At 40.7% G+C, this 16,747-nt stretch overlaps 1 protein-coding gene and 1 pseudogene across 1 annotated transcript; one reads left to right on the top strand and one right to left on the bottom strand.

Annotated features, from left to right (window-relative positions):
* Nucleotides 1-5,399: 5,399 nt before the first annotated feature.
* Nucleotides 5,400-10,606, bottom strand: figla (folliculogenesis specific bHLH transcription factor). The gene is made up of 5 exons (XM_072387043.1): nucleotides 10,421-10,606; nucleotides 9,822-9,968; nucleotides 9,635-9,724; nucleotides 6,988-7,140; nucleotides 5,400-5,417 (listed from the first exon to the last, which is right to left on the bottom strand). Exons 1-5 carry the CDS (start codon nucleotides 10,604-10,606, stop codon nucleotides 5,400-5,402), a joined length of 594 nt encoding a protein of 197 aa, XP_072243144.1.
* Nucleotides 10,607-14,878: 4,272 nt separating this feature from the next.
* LOC140309255 (uncharacterized) lies at nucleotides 14,879-16,505 on the top strand (annotated as a pseudogene).
* The last annotated feature ends 242 nt before the right edge of the window (nucleotides 16,506-16,747 follow it).

Below are 16,747 nucleotides of genomic sequence, written 5' to 3'. Positions count from 1 at the left end.
ACCCTCAGAAAAATCATCCCCTTGTTAAAGTTTGGTGGTAGCATCAGCGGTCGGTCTGTTTTTCCATCTGTAGGGCGTGGGACATTGGATGGATTTGAAGGAAGGATGTGTAGAGAACAGGTAAATCATTGAGGAAAGAGAGAATTGAGACTGCAGGTTCCACTTTTAGCAAGGTAAAGACTCCAGTCAGAATGCTAAAACACAGCTCGAGTTACTGAAGTTTAAGGGTTTTCTTGCAGCCAAAGATCTGGAGATTAGTCGTTTTGAAGCCAGTACTTTTATACTTCTACTTGAGTAAAAAGCTTGAGTTGATACTTCAACAGGAGTCTTTTTAAACTTTAGTATCTATAGTTTCACTTGGGTAATGAATGAGAATACTTTTGACACCTCTGGGTCCCTCACAGTGCAATTATAGGCTAATGCAAAGCCATCAATAGGTTAGATAGCGATTCTCTGAGGTTTAGGGCCGAAAACAATTACCTCGGTTTTGCCTGAAATCAAAAGAGTAAAAGTAATGTTAAGAAAAAAAAAGCCAAATGTTATGGGCCTCGCACCACAGGGGCCTATAGCGCACTACACAAATCAAATGTAATCAAATCCACTGACTAGACTTCACTGCCTCATCTGACACTTCCTTCACTATTTTTCTCACACTCTTACACTCAACTCACTCAACAATGAGACAACAGACTTTGCAACAGATCCTCTACATCCTACTTCCACTGGACAGATCCTAACTTTCCATCCTCACTGCTCTGCTTCTGCCCCCCAACTCGACATACCTAAGCTTTTTCCTTTCATATGCTTCTGCCACCAATTACTCCCAAGCAACAGTCACTTAAATGAAGCACAGTTCAGGAAGCGCACTGGAGTTTGGGGCAGATCAGCATGATTTAAAGGGTCAAAATTAATCAAGCGACACGCATAAACATTTTTTGACATGTTCTGTATTCATACTGAAATAAGAATGGCAAAGTGACAGATTTCACATTTTTATACAACTTATATTATGAGCCAGACGTGCATTGGCTTCCTTAAAAAAAAAAATGCAGTTCATGAGTTGCTATCAATTTCATATTTGCATAATGAAAGTCCGGGTTCATCTCCAGTGGTGGACACGGATGAACAGGCAGCCGTTGAGACTTCCGACAGAAACACAAACCACTTTATGAAGCGAATTACAAAAACTGTCACTGTCTTCTACATTTCATTTACATGCTTCCAGGATCACAAAATGAAAACAAGAGCTGTTAAATTCACATCAACAAAAGTCAGAATTCCAAAATAAATATTAAAGGAGACAAAAACTGTGTCAGTTTTCTTCCAAGATGATTCCTCCCTTTGAAGCAGTGGGCTCCTGAAAATAAAAAGCAACGTCAGTTCTCTGATGAGAGAATTCCAGTTCAGTTTCCAATTGGCCCATCTTCCATTAATGGGTGGGGTGTTATCCTAAATATGCTCATCATACTTTTGCTGTAAAGGTTTGGGAAATTGTGCATTAATAGTGTTTACTGGGAACAAAAACAAAACAAAGGAACCTAAGAAGAACCCGGCTTGTTAAAGTCTCAGACATGTAGAACCTGCTGTGAGAAGAGAAGACCACATTAACCAATACGCTCAATGTCCTCGCTTTCAGCAGCCTTTCATGTGGGCCACAGGATCGTTGCATCCTCGTGTTCTGAGCTACAGGAAAAGGGGAGTTTCCTCTTCTACAAAGTCAGAGGCAGCAGAGAAAGCATGCAGAGGTTTTATGGAATAAAAGCACGGACAACACAACCAGTCTTGCAATCAAAGTGCTATTAAAGTTGAAGTATTTACATTTGAAATATAGTTAGGACACTGTAAGCATGGTATCAACAGCACAGTACAAAAAAATGGCCCAAAGTGACTCTTATTACATTAAGCACAGTTCAAAGTTAGTATTTTACCATTAAAGGGGAACTCCGATATTTTTAAACTTAGACCTTATTTCTAGCATGAAATACGTTTATCAACTCACCGAGAACAGTTTGGCAAAAGTCGGCGTCCTTCGGGAGATATTTAAATAACTCGCAATAGGCGTATATCCATATAATGGAGTGAACAGGGCAGGGACAATGCAGCCTCTAAATAAGGTATTAGCTGTCTTTATTTCACCAATACTTTAAGAAGAATGAATGAAAGAACGCGTACTATTGCTGTGTTAGCACATAGCTACTGTTATGTGGCTATTTATAGCTATAGGAGAGCTAACAGAGGGAATTCTACACACACCTCTACTGGGACGACTTCATCCACACACGGCTGCAGCACAGCTCATTCAACGTCCATCTTACTCAAAGTCGTCGTTCACATTGTCTAAATCTGATAAATCCTGCCATGTTGCACAAAACTAGCAGTAGCAAACTCTGTGTGAAGTTAGCCGACTGTCACAGAGAAAGGGGTAAATAAGGGGGGGCGTGTGGATGAAGTGGTCTCAGTAGAGTGCCTGTGTAGAATCCCTCCGTTAGCTCTCCTATAGCCGCAAGTAGCCACATAACAGCACCTATGAGCTAACAGAGCTATAGCACATGTTCGATCATTCATTCTTCTTAAAGTATTGGTGAAATAAAGACAGATAATACCTTATTTAGAGGCTGCATCGTCCCTGCCCTGTTCACTCCGTTATATGGATATACACAGATCGCGAGTTATCTAAAAAGCTCCCGAAGGACGCAGACTTTTGCCAAACTGCTCTCGGTGAGTAGATAAAAGTATTTCATGCCAGAAATAAGGTCTAGGTTTAAAAATACCGGAGTTCCCCTTTAATAGACAGAGCAACTGCCTGTCCATTACCCTTAACAGGCCATTTTCTTAATACAGCTTTTTAATTGTTGACTACTTTCCACAGACAGATTCAAAAGCTTTAAGAGCTTCAAAACTCAATTTGTCACAATAAAAAACATTAAAAAAAAAAAAACCCACTAAGATTCAACATTTAAAAAGGAAACATTTCATTTGTAGGTTGCTAGACTGATCCAACTTCATATGTAAAGAGTCCTGAACCCCTTTTTAACCAAATGTGTTCACCACTTCAGATAAAAATGTCTGTTAAATAAATGTGAAGTACACAAAAAGGTACCCAAATGCAGGACTTTACTGTTGTACGTAAACCGGTTACATTCCACTGCTGCAACGTGTCATTTGGCTTCTCAAAATGATTAAACAGATGTCAATATTTACACAAATTATTTTCTAAAAACCTCTAAAGTAACATAACAGACTGCAAGAGCATTCTTAGGCTCAAAATATTCAGCTTAACACTCCTTTTCAACTTCCAGCCGCTATCAAAAAATAAAAAAATAAAAAATACTCAAAAAGCTAAATTCTTAATCATACGTATGATTTTAAATTTCAGTCCCTGCTTTAAAGACATTGGCTCTCTTCTAAAAAGGTGCATTTCCGCAGTAATTTATGCTGCACACCAGAGATGCTGAGCACGTCGTGTCTGAGGGAACAGAGCAGCATGTATAAAACCACTGCCTGCAGACAGCTGAAGATTTATTCTGTCAATAAAACAGATCATCTAAAAACTGATGGGTATGTTAGGCATTGATTCTCATAAGCAATATTAGACATTTTTATTCTTGTTGACTTAAGATCTGCAAGTCTTATGTTCTAAGATTTAATCATTACTTGCCATCAAGATAATTCAACACAGCCTGGGTGGCAGCTGAAATTATACGAATATTGTCCTACACATCTTAATAACACAACTGTAAGTCATGAATTTAATGAAATAAACAAGATTATAGACAGATCTACTCATAATGGGGGATTTAAGCCGTTACTCAGCTTTTCTTTCTGCCTCTGGTTGCAGCAACTGTTACTTCTAGCTTGGAATATATTTCTAAATTCCTTATTTGTTTATAGTCCAGGCAAAGTAACTCATTTTGGAGCCAAAAATAGAACTAATTGTAAAATATTTTTTTTCAGCTTATATCATTTCTATGAGGTGTCCAGAACAACATACTAAAAGTCCTAAGAAATCCTAGTTGAGGAAATATGTTAAATGTGTGCCAATAAGGCCAAACAACAATACACCCCAATGGGGCTATTTTTTTCCTTTACTCCTATCAAAATGAAATTTTATACAATGAAAGTACCCATGAAAAGTACATTTTTTTTGTATTACAAGTTTCTTTGAAAATGAATTTGAATACATGAATGAGCCATACACTAATCGAAAATGCCCAAAATACACCCAAATAGGCTTAATTTTTTCCTTTATTCCTACCAAAACAAAACTTTACATGGTAAAAGTATACATGAAAAGTAACTTTTTTTAACAATTAGTCTCTCATAAAATGCAACTTTGCCTGGACTATTTGGGTTTACAGTTATTTGATCTCGTTAGAGCTGTTTGAGTGGTTCACTGGTACCAACCTCGCCCCCTTAAAGTGGAACACCGTGTGACTGAATAACCACAACAGCAGTTGATAGAGGTGGTGAAGTAATATGAGAAGAAGGGAAAATCCTGTTTATGTTAAACCACTTCACACTAACAATGTCTATGGCAGCCACTCTGTTAACTGAGTCAGGGGTCTCCCTGTGAGCAAACAACCAGCCTCCCTCTTTGCAACAAGTATCATTTACAGTCCTTCAGGGTGATCCTGTTGTCCTTCTGCCTCCACTCTCAGCAACTCATTCTCCATTTAACTTTAAATCATCGCTGATTTGAGTCTAAATATATAAATACAGTTGACCAAAGTAAAATAACCCTGTTATCTTTACTACTGTGTACAGACCTACTCACCAGGGCATCTGGCAATCTGCTATTTTGGAGCTGCAGGGAGCACCATTTATGTGTTGTACTGGAAGATACTAATATGGGAGGTTAAAACAGACCGTGTATCACCACAGGTCAGACTCCTCAGTAATGTTTGATGTAACAGACTTAAACCACTAGAGGGCAGTGTAACAATTAATTTCAGATTTGTAGGAAGCTGTTTTTTCTATAGAAAAACTTATGTTCTGAACTATTGTCAGCAGGAAGTAAAATTTCTTCTACAAATTGAAAAGTGCCAGCATGAACCAATTTGAACCGAGCCATAAGAACTTAAAACTGTGCTGGGCCCATCAGCGCATTGGCAGCAGCAGGTCACATGTCACAACCTCAACAACAATTCTACACTCAATGATAAATGCTTCTATTTGGGTCTGGTGCTACCACTTTTACCAGTTCTGATTGGGAAAATTGATTAGGATACTTATCTACGACCCCCTAACAGAACAGGATAGTGTGTTTTGAGATAATTTACACAACCCCAAGTAAAAAGAAACAAATCCAAAGTTTTGATATTTCAGTCATCACATTATTTTAGACTACATACTTGACTGCAAGATTTTCCATGTTGGTCCAAGCCATCTGTTCTCAACACTCAGCAAGGTTGAGACATCTGTTGGATGAAACAGAAAGAGAAAAAAAAAAATCTGTAATCTCTTGTAAATAAATAGCATAAATAAGCAGCAACACAAAGTCTGTGAGGAAAGACAATTCATGACAAATCTTTAAAGTTTTTAACATTTCACTTTCAGACAGATTTGATCATCTGAATCCAACGTTTATTTTTCTTTTAAGTGTCAAATCAATTCTCTTAACAGCTTAATGACACACGTGAACCCTGATGAAGAAAAGGGAAAAAAGAAAAAGCACAAACATGTCTTGATCTAAACCTCTTCACCCTGAATTATCCAATCAGATGATGAGACACTTGTGAGGACAGTTTGAATGTTTCAGATGTTAGACAATCAAACGCTTTGCGCTGATTGCTCGTAGTAATTGTAGTTCATTCCTGTCAGATCATTTTTGGAATCAAACATGTGCCTGATTGCCTATTGTTAGCAATGTTCATCTTTCAAGCACTGTAAATGAAGCCTTCCGCATCCTCTGTTGGCAAGGCCGAACCGGTTGTCATTAAAAGATTTTTGTATTCATCTAATCCTTTAACTGAATTCTGTACAATTGAACTTTTGATTAGAAACTAACTGATTTTTACTCAAATCAAAAATGTTCGTAGAAGCCTGGGGGATGAATCAAAAGCTGTCAAATGAAGGAAAAGCCAGCTTCACAACGTTCGGGAACATTTTTTACATTTTAAAATCAGCCTTTTGTCCAAACTTCAGAGTTGTATCTAAATGTTCATTAAACATGGAAACATTGGAGAACCAATTTAAATTCCATAGGAGTTCTTAATCATAATTTATTACCTGCATTTAACCTATGGAAAGAAAGATGCTGCTTACAGCTTATAAAAGGTGAAAAAAACCCTGACAAACATACACCTAAACTCCTCATAGATGTGAAATCAAAACGTTAGGGCTGACTGGTGGCTATTATTTCAAACCCTCTGCTGTGCATTATTCTAAACAACACAAAAGAAAACGAAAAATTTAAAAGACAAACCTGCAGAGTCGAAAATGATCAGAGACAAGTGACCACAATCAACAACTATGCAGCATTAGACCAGCATGGCTGGTTTTAATGAAAGTCAACACCCATATTTTCCCTTTCCCGCACCACAGGAGACGGCTTGGAACACTTTTTTTTGGGAGGATGGAGCTCAGTTTGTTGTCGATTTCTTATTCAAATTCACTTAAAACTTCCACTTGAATTCATTTTACTGGCATTTGCTTTTTGTTTTGTATCAATGAGGAAATATGATCAATTATACAGTTTTTGTTGATAGAGTAACCTTCAAGATAGAGACCTGAGCGAACCAATTAACTGGCAGCCTTGAATCAAATACAGAATTTAATTAAACCCTATGGAATGATAAGTGCACATGTCCTCTGCCTGAATCAAGACCAAGAGCCACTTTTTCCCCTTTGACTGACATACTGAGGCCCAAACATCAGTGGTTTACCTTCATTATTGCTGCACCCTATCGGCTCCCTGACCAGCAATCATTGTGAGAGCGGCTGACGGACACAGAATTAGGAACAACATTAGGTGAGTTCATGAGTTACCGAAGCCTGATCGGGTGCTACTTGGATGATGAACTGGTAAGCTGGCAACACACAGTGCTGTAACATCAGTCTGGTCATATCTCCGTCCTCAGTCACCGGTTCTGGAGGAATGGCGAATCCATTCTCAAAGTGCTCCTCTGATATGTTCAGCAACTGTCAAGAAGAAAAATGCAACCCACTTAAGACACTCCTCTGTTTTAGGGTTTAAATAGGTAAAATGATCCTTGCCTTCAATCAGGAAACACAAGAAGTGTCATAAAAGCATCACGATCCAATCATTTGCTAAAAACCCTCCAAACACCATTCTTTGGTTTCTGTATTAAGACAGCCAGCTGGGATTAAACTGAAGGCATATCCTTCACCTTTTCTGCAATTTCAATACTTTAAACAAATAATTAGGTCCACGAGTTTGAAATAAAATTAGTCACTTGTCATAAGATGAAACTAAGCAACTCAACTGAAAGACGAATATCAGTGAGTCTGACTTCTTGCCCTCTTTCTAATTTAAAGGCATCTTAAACAGGCAATAAAGTAAAAATGCTTATTCTCTTAGACATGCTTAGACATATTCTCAGTTTCATCAGATTTGCAGTAAGACCAATTTAAAAAAAGCTGTAAAATTAACAGCTTATCGTGAAAATCCGATACACACACATTTTCTTGCCAGACATCTTGTCAACACTGAAATTCAACCGGAATCCAAACAAAAAATCAAACTTTCTGCTAAAAAAGAAAAATAAGAATAATTCACTGAAGCTCCAGTTGTAGATAGATTGATTTTTGTGGTTTTCCTAAAAAGCAAGAGATGCAACAGCAAAAGATTATGAATAAATAGATGAAAGAAAAAGACATTGGGAGAAAGCCCCATCTATCAGCCTGCAATAAGGTTTAAAAACCATTTACTTCATACATCTACAACCCCACATCAGAAGAAGTGTTCATCCACTTTGACTCATTTCCCTGCAGAAAACATGAACACAAGATTTTTCATGTTCGTCTCAACTTAATTGCTATTGTGAATCTATGTCCATTTTTGCATTTCAGGCTGGAACAGCAAAGATTTCCCCACTTTGTAACGACACATAACAGCTGTGCCGGCTTTAAGGATAGCGAGCGATGAAGCATCTTTTTGTCTCACTATTTTACAGTCTTACAACAACATGTATCCACAGCGTGATGGTCAAGAAGGGATGTAGCCTAATCCAGTGGATGGCAGGCTAAAATGGATAAACAAAAGGGTTTTTAAGGGTAAGTTCTTCTTCAAAGCCCTGCCGGATGGTTCTCAGCTGTTAGCACACAGCTGATGCAGGCCCTTCACTCCCCTTTGCCAAAGGCAGACCATGCAAAGAACTTTTTCGAGGCACCTGGACAACAGGTTGGACTTGGGATGTAACGATATGGAAAATTTGATATCGATTATAGTGACCAAATTATCACGGTTAACGATATTATCGCAGTATTCTTAATCGCATTACAAATGCAATTAAGAATAAAAACAAAACAAAAAATACATTGAAATAATTTCATGAAATCTTGTGATTTTCTTATCATATCATTTGCAGCCAAAATCTTATCAAAATTAAACTTTCACATTAAAAAGGGGCAAACAACTGGCACAGAAAGAGAGTTTATTTTGGAATTTGTAAACAAAATTTGTTTACATATTTTGTTCATACATAAGAAGTGTGTGTGTGTGTGTGAGGGAGAGAAGTGCCTGTGTGAGAAAATGAGTGTGTTCTTGTGTCTGTGTGTTGGGCCAAGACTGTGAGCAGTGAATTAAATTAACACAGCGTTTTATTTTATTATTCTAAGTACAGACAGCATAAGTCGCTGTTAATATCACATTTTTAACTTGCTATTATAAATATCACCGTCTGTTCTTCCTAACGTTAATGAACATGTTTACATTATTTTACGCTGCCTTACATTGTGTCGGCTCCGCTCAGTGGAGCCGACACAAAACAAAAACATTGCTGCATTTTAGGAGGACAGATACTGCTCGAAGCTTGGATGAGGCTGTTATTACATATCCCGATAATCCACAGCGATAATGAGATTAATTTAAACATGAACGGTAATCTTTATCACGGAAAATTTCACCGTGCTTTACCGTAATGCCGGTAACCGTTACATCCCTAGGTTGGACACAATGTGTAAGACTGTTGTCTTTAAGTGTGAATGTTACACACAGGACAGGAGATTCCATTCAGGTCAGTATGACCCTCTGTGTTGAGCAGTTTGCTGTGATAAACTTTCAGCCCTAAACTACCCTCTCCTCTGCATTATTTTTCTTGTGTTGCAGGCCTGAAAAGCAGAACTGTAGATTAACAAGTGAAATGCAGCCGATAAGACAAAATATCACGGGTTCTTACTCAGATGACTCAGTGCAGGCTTCTAGCCCAAGCCCCTAAACATATAAGGCATTAAAATGGTGAGACCACCTCTGTTAAATGTTCTTTCAGCCATTTTACAGACAGATGTAACAGAAACATAAGTGATGCCTATAATTACCCTGATGCCCACCACCGAACTTTGAATGTGGGTAAGTTCTGTTGGACATTAAGTTGACTTACCTGTAAAAGCACAGATTAGTTCCAAATACTTACCTTCCTGTCATAACTGCACAGTAGAAAAGACAAACACTCACATCGTCCATCCTCCAAAGGTCATTGCCCAGGCCTTCAGTCTGGCTGTAAGTGATTGCATTCTTTAGAAAATCAGTCCCGCTGCCATCATTCTAGAAAATAGGAGGGAGGGGGTCTTCAAAAGTGTTGACCACATTGTCCTTGGATACAATAGATGTCCCTCATAGTCGCTCTGAATGTAGCACTCACATTTTCAGTATCCCGCAAAACAGCAAGAAGCAGTCTAATATATTCAGTCGCTGCTTTAAGTGTGTCCACTTTACTGGGTTTTCGGTCCGGTCGCATTAGTGGCACCATGCGTTTCAAGCGGGAGAACATGGTATTCAAGTTCCTGATCTGCAGAGAAACGAGGCACAGGTTTGGCACAGGTGACGTCATCAGTGTGGGTTATTTCTGAGAATGTAACACCAAAATTTCAGGTAATGATGAAAATTCTTTGAGATCATTCCCTTAACTGCAAAATCAAACAGTAAAAAGGAGAACTCCCATACATTTACTTGTTATGCACGAGTTTTCCACACAGCATTTACTCTTAAACTCTTAAAGTAGACCAAATGTCCAGGAAGGTTTCAGACAAACAATACCTCTGAATTCATTCAAATAACTAGCAATAATCATTAGTCTAGCTATTCATTTTTGAAAACGCAAGTTTGACTAAAGGAATTTATAAATAATTTTAAAAGGCTCAGGCTTCTTGCTGAACACACATTTCAAACCAAGATGGATTGCATTTATATGCTCAGGTAAATGTAGAGCAGTCAGACAGTATAACTTCCAATAAAACTTACTCTTAGTCGTTCTTTGGCATTGACCAGTTCTCTTTTTTTAACAGTGTCGTGGAAGTCCTCGGCGACGAAATATAAACCGTCTCTGCCTCGTCTGAACTTCTCGATGCTGCTGTAAACAGGCAGAGCAGACTCACCTGTCAGCCGCTTCAGAATATCGCTCATTAATTCTACCTCTGGCACCTTCATGTTAACATGTGATGTAAATAATAATAAAAATAATAATTCTGTCCCCCTCTTATGCTTTGTTTCAGTCTATGACACGGCCTTAGACGTAAAACATGAGTGAGGACCAGACCGCGGAGGGGGCGGAGGCTCACACCTGTGTGACGCGTTTCATTAATTAGGCCCTTTGCGGCCATCTTAGGCTGTCCATCAAATTAATCTGTCATGATGTTTTCTTACCACAGAGGCTACGGCACCTATGGCACGTAAATCGAACGCATCAAACACTGTGTAATATGGCTCACGGATCCAGAAATAGGCTCTTCAAGCAATTCCATGGCCAACATTAATCTAAAATGTCGGCTGCTTACCACCTGCTTTGGCAACGGTTCACATAACTTACTGGGTACGTGTTTCCTGTTTGAGGAAACCGCATGCTCTGAAGCGGTGATGATGAAGTCTCCAGTGGTGGCCAGGAAGAAATGTTGTAGGGAAAACATGTCTGGTGTAAGAGGACATATTGCTCAAAAACTTAATATGAAGTTCCTTTGTTCACTTTAGGGGCCTTTATTCCCCACCTTGCAGCGAAGGTGTAAAATGTTCCATTTGTTTTTTCAGATCTGGACAAACATTTCTTTTCTCTGCCTTTTTTTGTCAACTGTACTGTAATGGTACTCTTTGGTTGCTGAGCGTAATATTTCTTCTTCATAAAGAAACCTTCTGCCATGAAAAGATAATCACGTTTCAAAGCTGAAACATTAGGTCACTACATAAACTTGCAAAGATGTGAAAACTTTTTTGTGAAAAACAAATTTAAGAATAAGGATTTAAATAACTCTGGGATCATGTTAGGCTAGCAGAATCCAAAAAAGTGCAGAACTTTTCACACAATGCAAAAGTATTGAATCCCTAATGTACTTTCTTGATCATATTCTTTGACATGCAACCCTCAAAAGGTCCTCTAATAAAGACTGCTGAGGACTTCAGCTCACTATGGTTTCTGCCATTGCTCTCTTTAAATCACTTGATTCATATCAAAGGGATGACATGGATTTATTGTCTTGGGGAACAGTTTGTAAAATCAAATCCTGGGATGAAGCAGCAGACAAGAAACTTATAGAATTATAATGAAATTATCTGTGATGCTCTTTATCCTCTGAATAATTCTATTTTCATTTTACCTCCACTGAGAACAATTGTGTCAGTCAATGACAATTTAATTAAAATTTCATGTCAACATATGTCAGAAAAATTCTCTCAAAATTAGGCTCAGAGTCGCTGGATACAATTAACACAAAACATTTATTTCTTGCAAGAAAGAGACAAGTCCGCACAACCTGTCAGGAAGCTGGCTCAGAGTTGTCTCACTAACAAAATGGTACTATTGCTATTTATATTGTTTATGTTTGCTGGCCACACAATGTTATGGGAAAAGGCATTACTAACCATTTAATGTTATGGGAAGACGAGTTCACAGTCAAAACAATTTTGCTTGCTACATAGTATTATGAGAACCAAAAGACAGGAGGAGGCCTCCCCCCCCCATCACAGAAACTCTTATTCTTGCAGCTTTTCTCATAATATAACTACATAATTTTTCTAACATTTCCCTCCTGTTTATGCTATGAGGAAAAAGAGATTAAACACCATAAAAACTCTGCATCTTGTACAATTAACATTGAATAATTTTGAATCATTAACACTGAAAATTTTCTGCTGTTCACAGTGGATAGGAGTGAAAAATCCATTTGCTGTATTTACGGGAAAATTCTCCTATGGCCCCATTCTCCCCCTGGCGACCGACCGCTTAATCACTCACTCAGTAATAAAGGTTGCACTCCGCACAGTTGATTCTAATGAATGGCGTGTGATTAGCAAACACAAAATGAATACACAAACAAAAAAAGAATGAAATGAAAATAAGAATAATGAATAATAAATGAAAATATGATTAAATGAAATGAATGAATAATATGAAATGGATATTAAATGGAAAAAAACAATTAAATGAAAAATAAAAACAAATGAAAATCAGGAATAGTCAAACAATAATAATAATAATACAATGCAGTTTATTCAGTTGGCTCTGCAATCGTCTGCTTCTGGCTGAACATCAGTCCGGCTGGGTCTGGAACTGCTAAGCTATCTTGGAAGGAGAGGTTACTAGCACTTCACTTCCAGGAAGAGGTCTTTACCACCTCTTATTCCCTAACTAATCCTCTTTTAGGACACTTCAGGATATAATTCAGCCATACAGTGGTTGCAGGCTGTAGATTGTTAAACGTTAATAAATGTCAAATCAGCTTTTCATTCAGTTGGGGTGGAGCGCTTAGCTTCGCAGTCCACCCTTTTGTGCACATGTGGATAACAATTTGTGATTGTTCCACCATCATCTTGGCATAATGGGAATTCCAGAATTCCAGTAACCTGGTCAGTTACCTGACTTTGAGTCATATAGTGGTTCAGCTGCTGATGCAGTTCATTTAACCTGTGGACAAATGTTAGCAGGAAAAAGCCACATATCATCTTTCCAATGTTCTACATTCAGGAATTGCCTTTTAATAGGTCCAATTCCCATGTTCATTGGTCTTTCATATGAACGCAAAAGTAATCATTAACAAATCATTGAGAATTCACTCGGGGTCATTCAAAGTACTTTGAACTTTATCTGTATCCTCGTCTCCATCATCCACGTGTACCAAACCATACTCCATCATGTCAGTGAAGGGGTCATTGATCCCTGAGTTTTCTATCAGCTCTGCAGAGAGTGATGCGAGTCCCTCTTGGTGATGCTGCCATCTGGGGAAGTATTGTTAGAAATGAAAGAACAGGAATAAGTTCCAAACATTTTAATTGTTCAGCAATGTCTTGTAGATGTAATTTATCCAATAAACATTGTTATTCATTGTTGCCCACCAGAAAAGAAAAGATTCAAAGTCTGAAGTTACTTGATTTCTAGCTTTAAATTCATCTGGGACTCCAATGCTATCCAGGTACACTCTGTTGTCAAATGAACCTCCAGACACAGTTGAATGCTTGAGACGTTGCAGCTTCTCACCCAAGGCCTTAAAGTCCCCCACAGGGAACAGACGGAAAGGCATCAGTAGTTGGACTATTGCGCAGCTGCCCTCCAGTTAGGCGGAAGGACGCCTCAGTTTCATCTCCCCACACAGCCACCAGAGGTCTGCTCTCATGGAAGTCTGGTTCCGAAACAAAGATGCTGAGTAGTTACGTGCGTCCTGAGTGACATTGATGGATTCTTGACAATTATCTGACATGAGTGTACCCACATTCTTACCTGTATCCCTGTGGATGAAACATATATAATTACCCTTATAAGCCAACGCTGAGGGCAGTACATCTCTTTTCTTAACTTCTGGGAACAACAGAGAGAGAGTTTTACATTGCTCTGTGTTAGGTACAAAAGAGTAATTATACAATTGTAATGCACATTGGAAATCAGTAGGGTCAGAGTGATTGCTTAATTTCTAGTTCTTTTTCTAACTTCGTTCGGTGTTTCACTATGGGAATCACTTCTGGCGAGACCATTACGGAAGCTCCAATGACACAACGTCTGTCTCTGACAAACAGGCCCGGCCCGGGCCATTCTCGCTTTCTTCCTCAGAGAAGTTACGAGAGCTCCCTCTGTGCATCCGGTCGTCAGGTTGGTTGCTAGCTTAACTGCTATCAGACGTCCCGTTAAGGGAAACGTTGCCTAACGCGGCACCGACAGACTCTGGATTGTGCTGACAGTTACTTCCAGTGGGATTGCGACCGCGTTGTGGCGAGCTTCCCCACAGCTCACCAGGTGCTCACCTACCGGGTGTCCTGTGCTAGCTCCGAGCTTCGTTCACTCGAGCTCGGTCAGGTGCTAACATTAGCTTGTTAGCCACAGGAGCATAGTTAACGCGTAGCACCGACTAGATACCACATTAAAATATATAATTTTATATATTTTAAACTAGGCTCACCCCTAGTAACACATTTCTCCCCCAGTCGGCATGTCTGTCCCCGCAGCCCCCGTCACAGGAGCTGGGCAGAATGAAGGGAAGGGCTCTTCCCGCTGTTGCCCCACATCATGTGGTGCAACGATTTCGGGCAAAGACCCACACCCGACGTGTATCGTGTGCATGGGAGCTAAGCACGCTCAGGCGGCGCCAGCGGACCCGCAGGTTTGTGCACATTGCTCCACATGCCGGTGAAAATCCTGGAGAGGAGATTAAGAGTGGCTGTGACAGGTACTGACGGCAGGGACCAGGTGTGCCGCGGCCGCAGCAGCGAGAGGCAGACAGGGGGATGCGAGACCGGGGAGTAGCAAGCCATGGGGCAAGCACTCTTTCGCCGAGGCGGCGGCAAAACGCCGCTCTTCTCAACCCCCGGGGGGTGGGAAGAAGTGGTCTACCTGACGCGCCATACCCCTCATCACCTCTCCCTCCTCCGGCAAAGAGGAGGACCGAGGAATTCAGAGCAGCGGCTCCGGTTCAAGTTTCAGGAGCCAGGTGTAGACGCGCTGTCGCACCCATGGCCAAACGTCCTACTGTACGCATTTCCTCCTCTCAGCCTTATCTCCCCCACACTGACCAGAGTGAGGGATCAGGGCTTGTCGCTGATTTTGATAGCCCCACGGTGGTCGTCCAAACACTGGATAGCAGAAATAGTTAAATTACTATCGGGCCAACCTTGGCCCCTGCCGCTGCGCAGGGACCTCTTGTCTCAGGCCAGGGGGGAGATTTACCACCCCCATCCGGAGCAGGTGGCTCTCTGGGCCTGGCCCGTGAGAGGTTGAATTTGGGCTCTGTGGGACTGCCTCAGAACGTGATCGACACTATTCAGTGTGCGAGGGCTTCATCCACTCGCTCATTGTACAGTTGTAAGTGGCGAGTGTTTGAGGAGTGGTGTGAGGCCAGACGTATTGTCTCATTTCAGTGCTCAGTGAGAGACATTCTATGTTTTCTCCAAGACTTGCTGGAAAAGGGTAAAGCCTTTTCCACAATCAAGGTGTGCCATTTCAGCATGCCACATGGGCTTGGGGGATAAGCCGGCGGGCCAGCATCCATTAGTGTGCCGCTTTATGAACGGAGTGCGCCGGAAACTTCCAGTTTCCAGGCCTATGGTGCCATTATGGGACTTGGCTGTTGTGTTAGACGCTGTCTCACAACACCCATTTGAACCTTTGGAGGGGGTGGATCTGAAGTTTTTGTCACTCAAGACCGTTTTCCTCCTCGCTTTGACTACTGCGAAGCGAGTGAGTGATTTACAGGCGCTGCCAACCCGGTCGCCTTGCTTGCAGTTTTCGCCAGGCTTGTCTAAGGTGTGTTTACGGCCTAATCCGGCGTTCATACCTAAAGTGGTGGAATCTGCTTACAGGTGCCCCACGGTGGAGTTGAAGGCTTTTCACCCTCCGCCGTTTGGGTCAGCGGAGGAGAGCAGATTGAACGCTCTGTGCCCTGTGCGTGCGTTACGCGTCTATGTTGACAGGACAGCCAGCTTCCGGGGAACCCATCAGCTGTTTGTGTCTTGGGCCACGCCCCACAAAGGGAAGCCTCTGTTCCGACAGAGGCTGTCTCGTTGGATTGTGGAGGCTATAGTGCTAGTTTACAGGTGCAGCAGGCTGCAGCCGCCTGCAGGTTTGAAAGCACACTCCACCAGGAGCATGGCTACGTCATGGGCTCTATTTAAAGGAATTAGGGTGGAGGACATTTGTGCGGCGGCGAGTTGGGCTTCACCGCACACTTTCGTGAGATTCTATAGGTTGGATGTCTTAGGTCCATCTCTGGCTCACGCAGTGCTGGTGCTTCAGAAACTGGTTGATGCCATCCCAGTCTGGGTCAGGAGCCAGGTCACTTCGGGAGATTATGCATTCTGGGAGTGGTCTATATCTCCCATAGTGAAACACCGAACGAGGTTAGAAAAAGAACGTTGACACCGTTGACACCTCACTCTGTTATCAAAGAACCAGGGATTACGTTAAGTAACCCAACGATTTATATTCTGGCTTTAGCACATTCAATACAATTAGATTGGTTATTTTGTCGTGCTGTATACATTCCAGCCATATATTCCGATCACTATCACTATGGACTATTATTCGTTATAACAAAATTCCAACTGATACGCCGGCGATTCTTCAGAAATCTTGTATTAACATACATTTCACATATGTAC

The sequence above is a fragment of the Leuresthes tenuis genome, unplaced genomic scaffold, assembly GCF_036924035.1.
Source record: "Leuresthes tenuis unplaced genomic scaffold, fLeuTen1.0.hap1 SCAF_6, whole genome shotgun sequence".
Classification (NCBI taxonomy): domain Eukaryota; kingdom Metazoa; phylum Chordata; class Actinopteri; order Atheriniformes; family Atherinopsidae; genus Leuresthes; species Leuresthes tenuis.
This window is presented reverse-complemented; position numbering and strand designations above follow the sequence as displayed.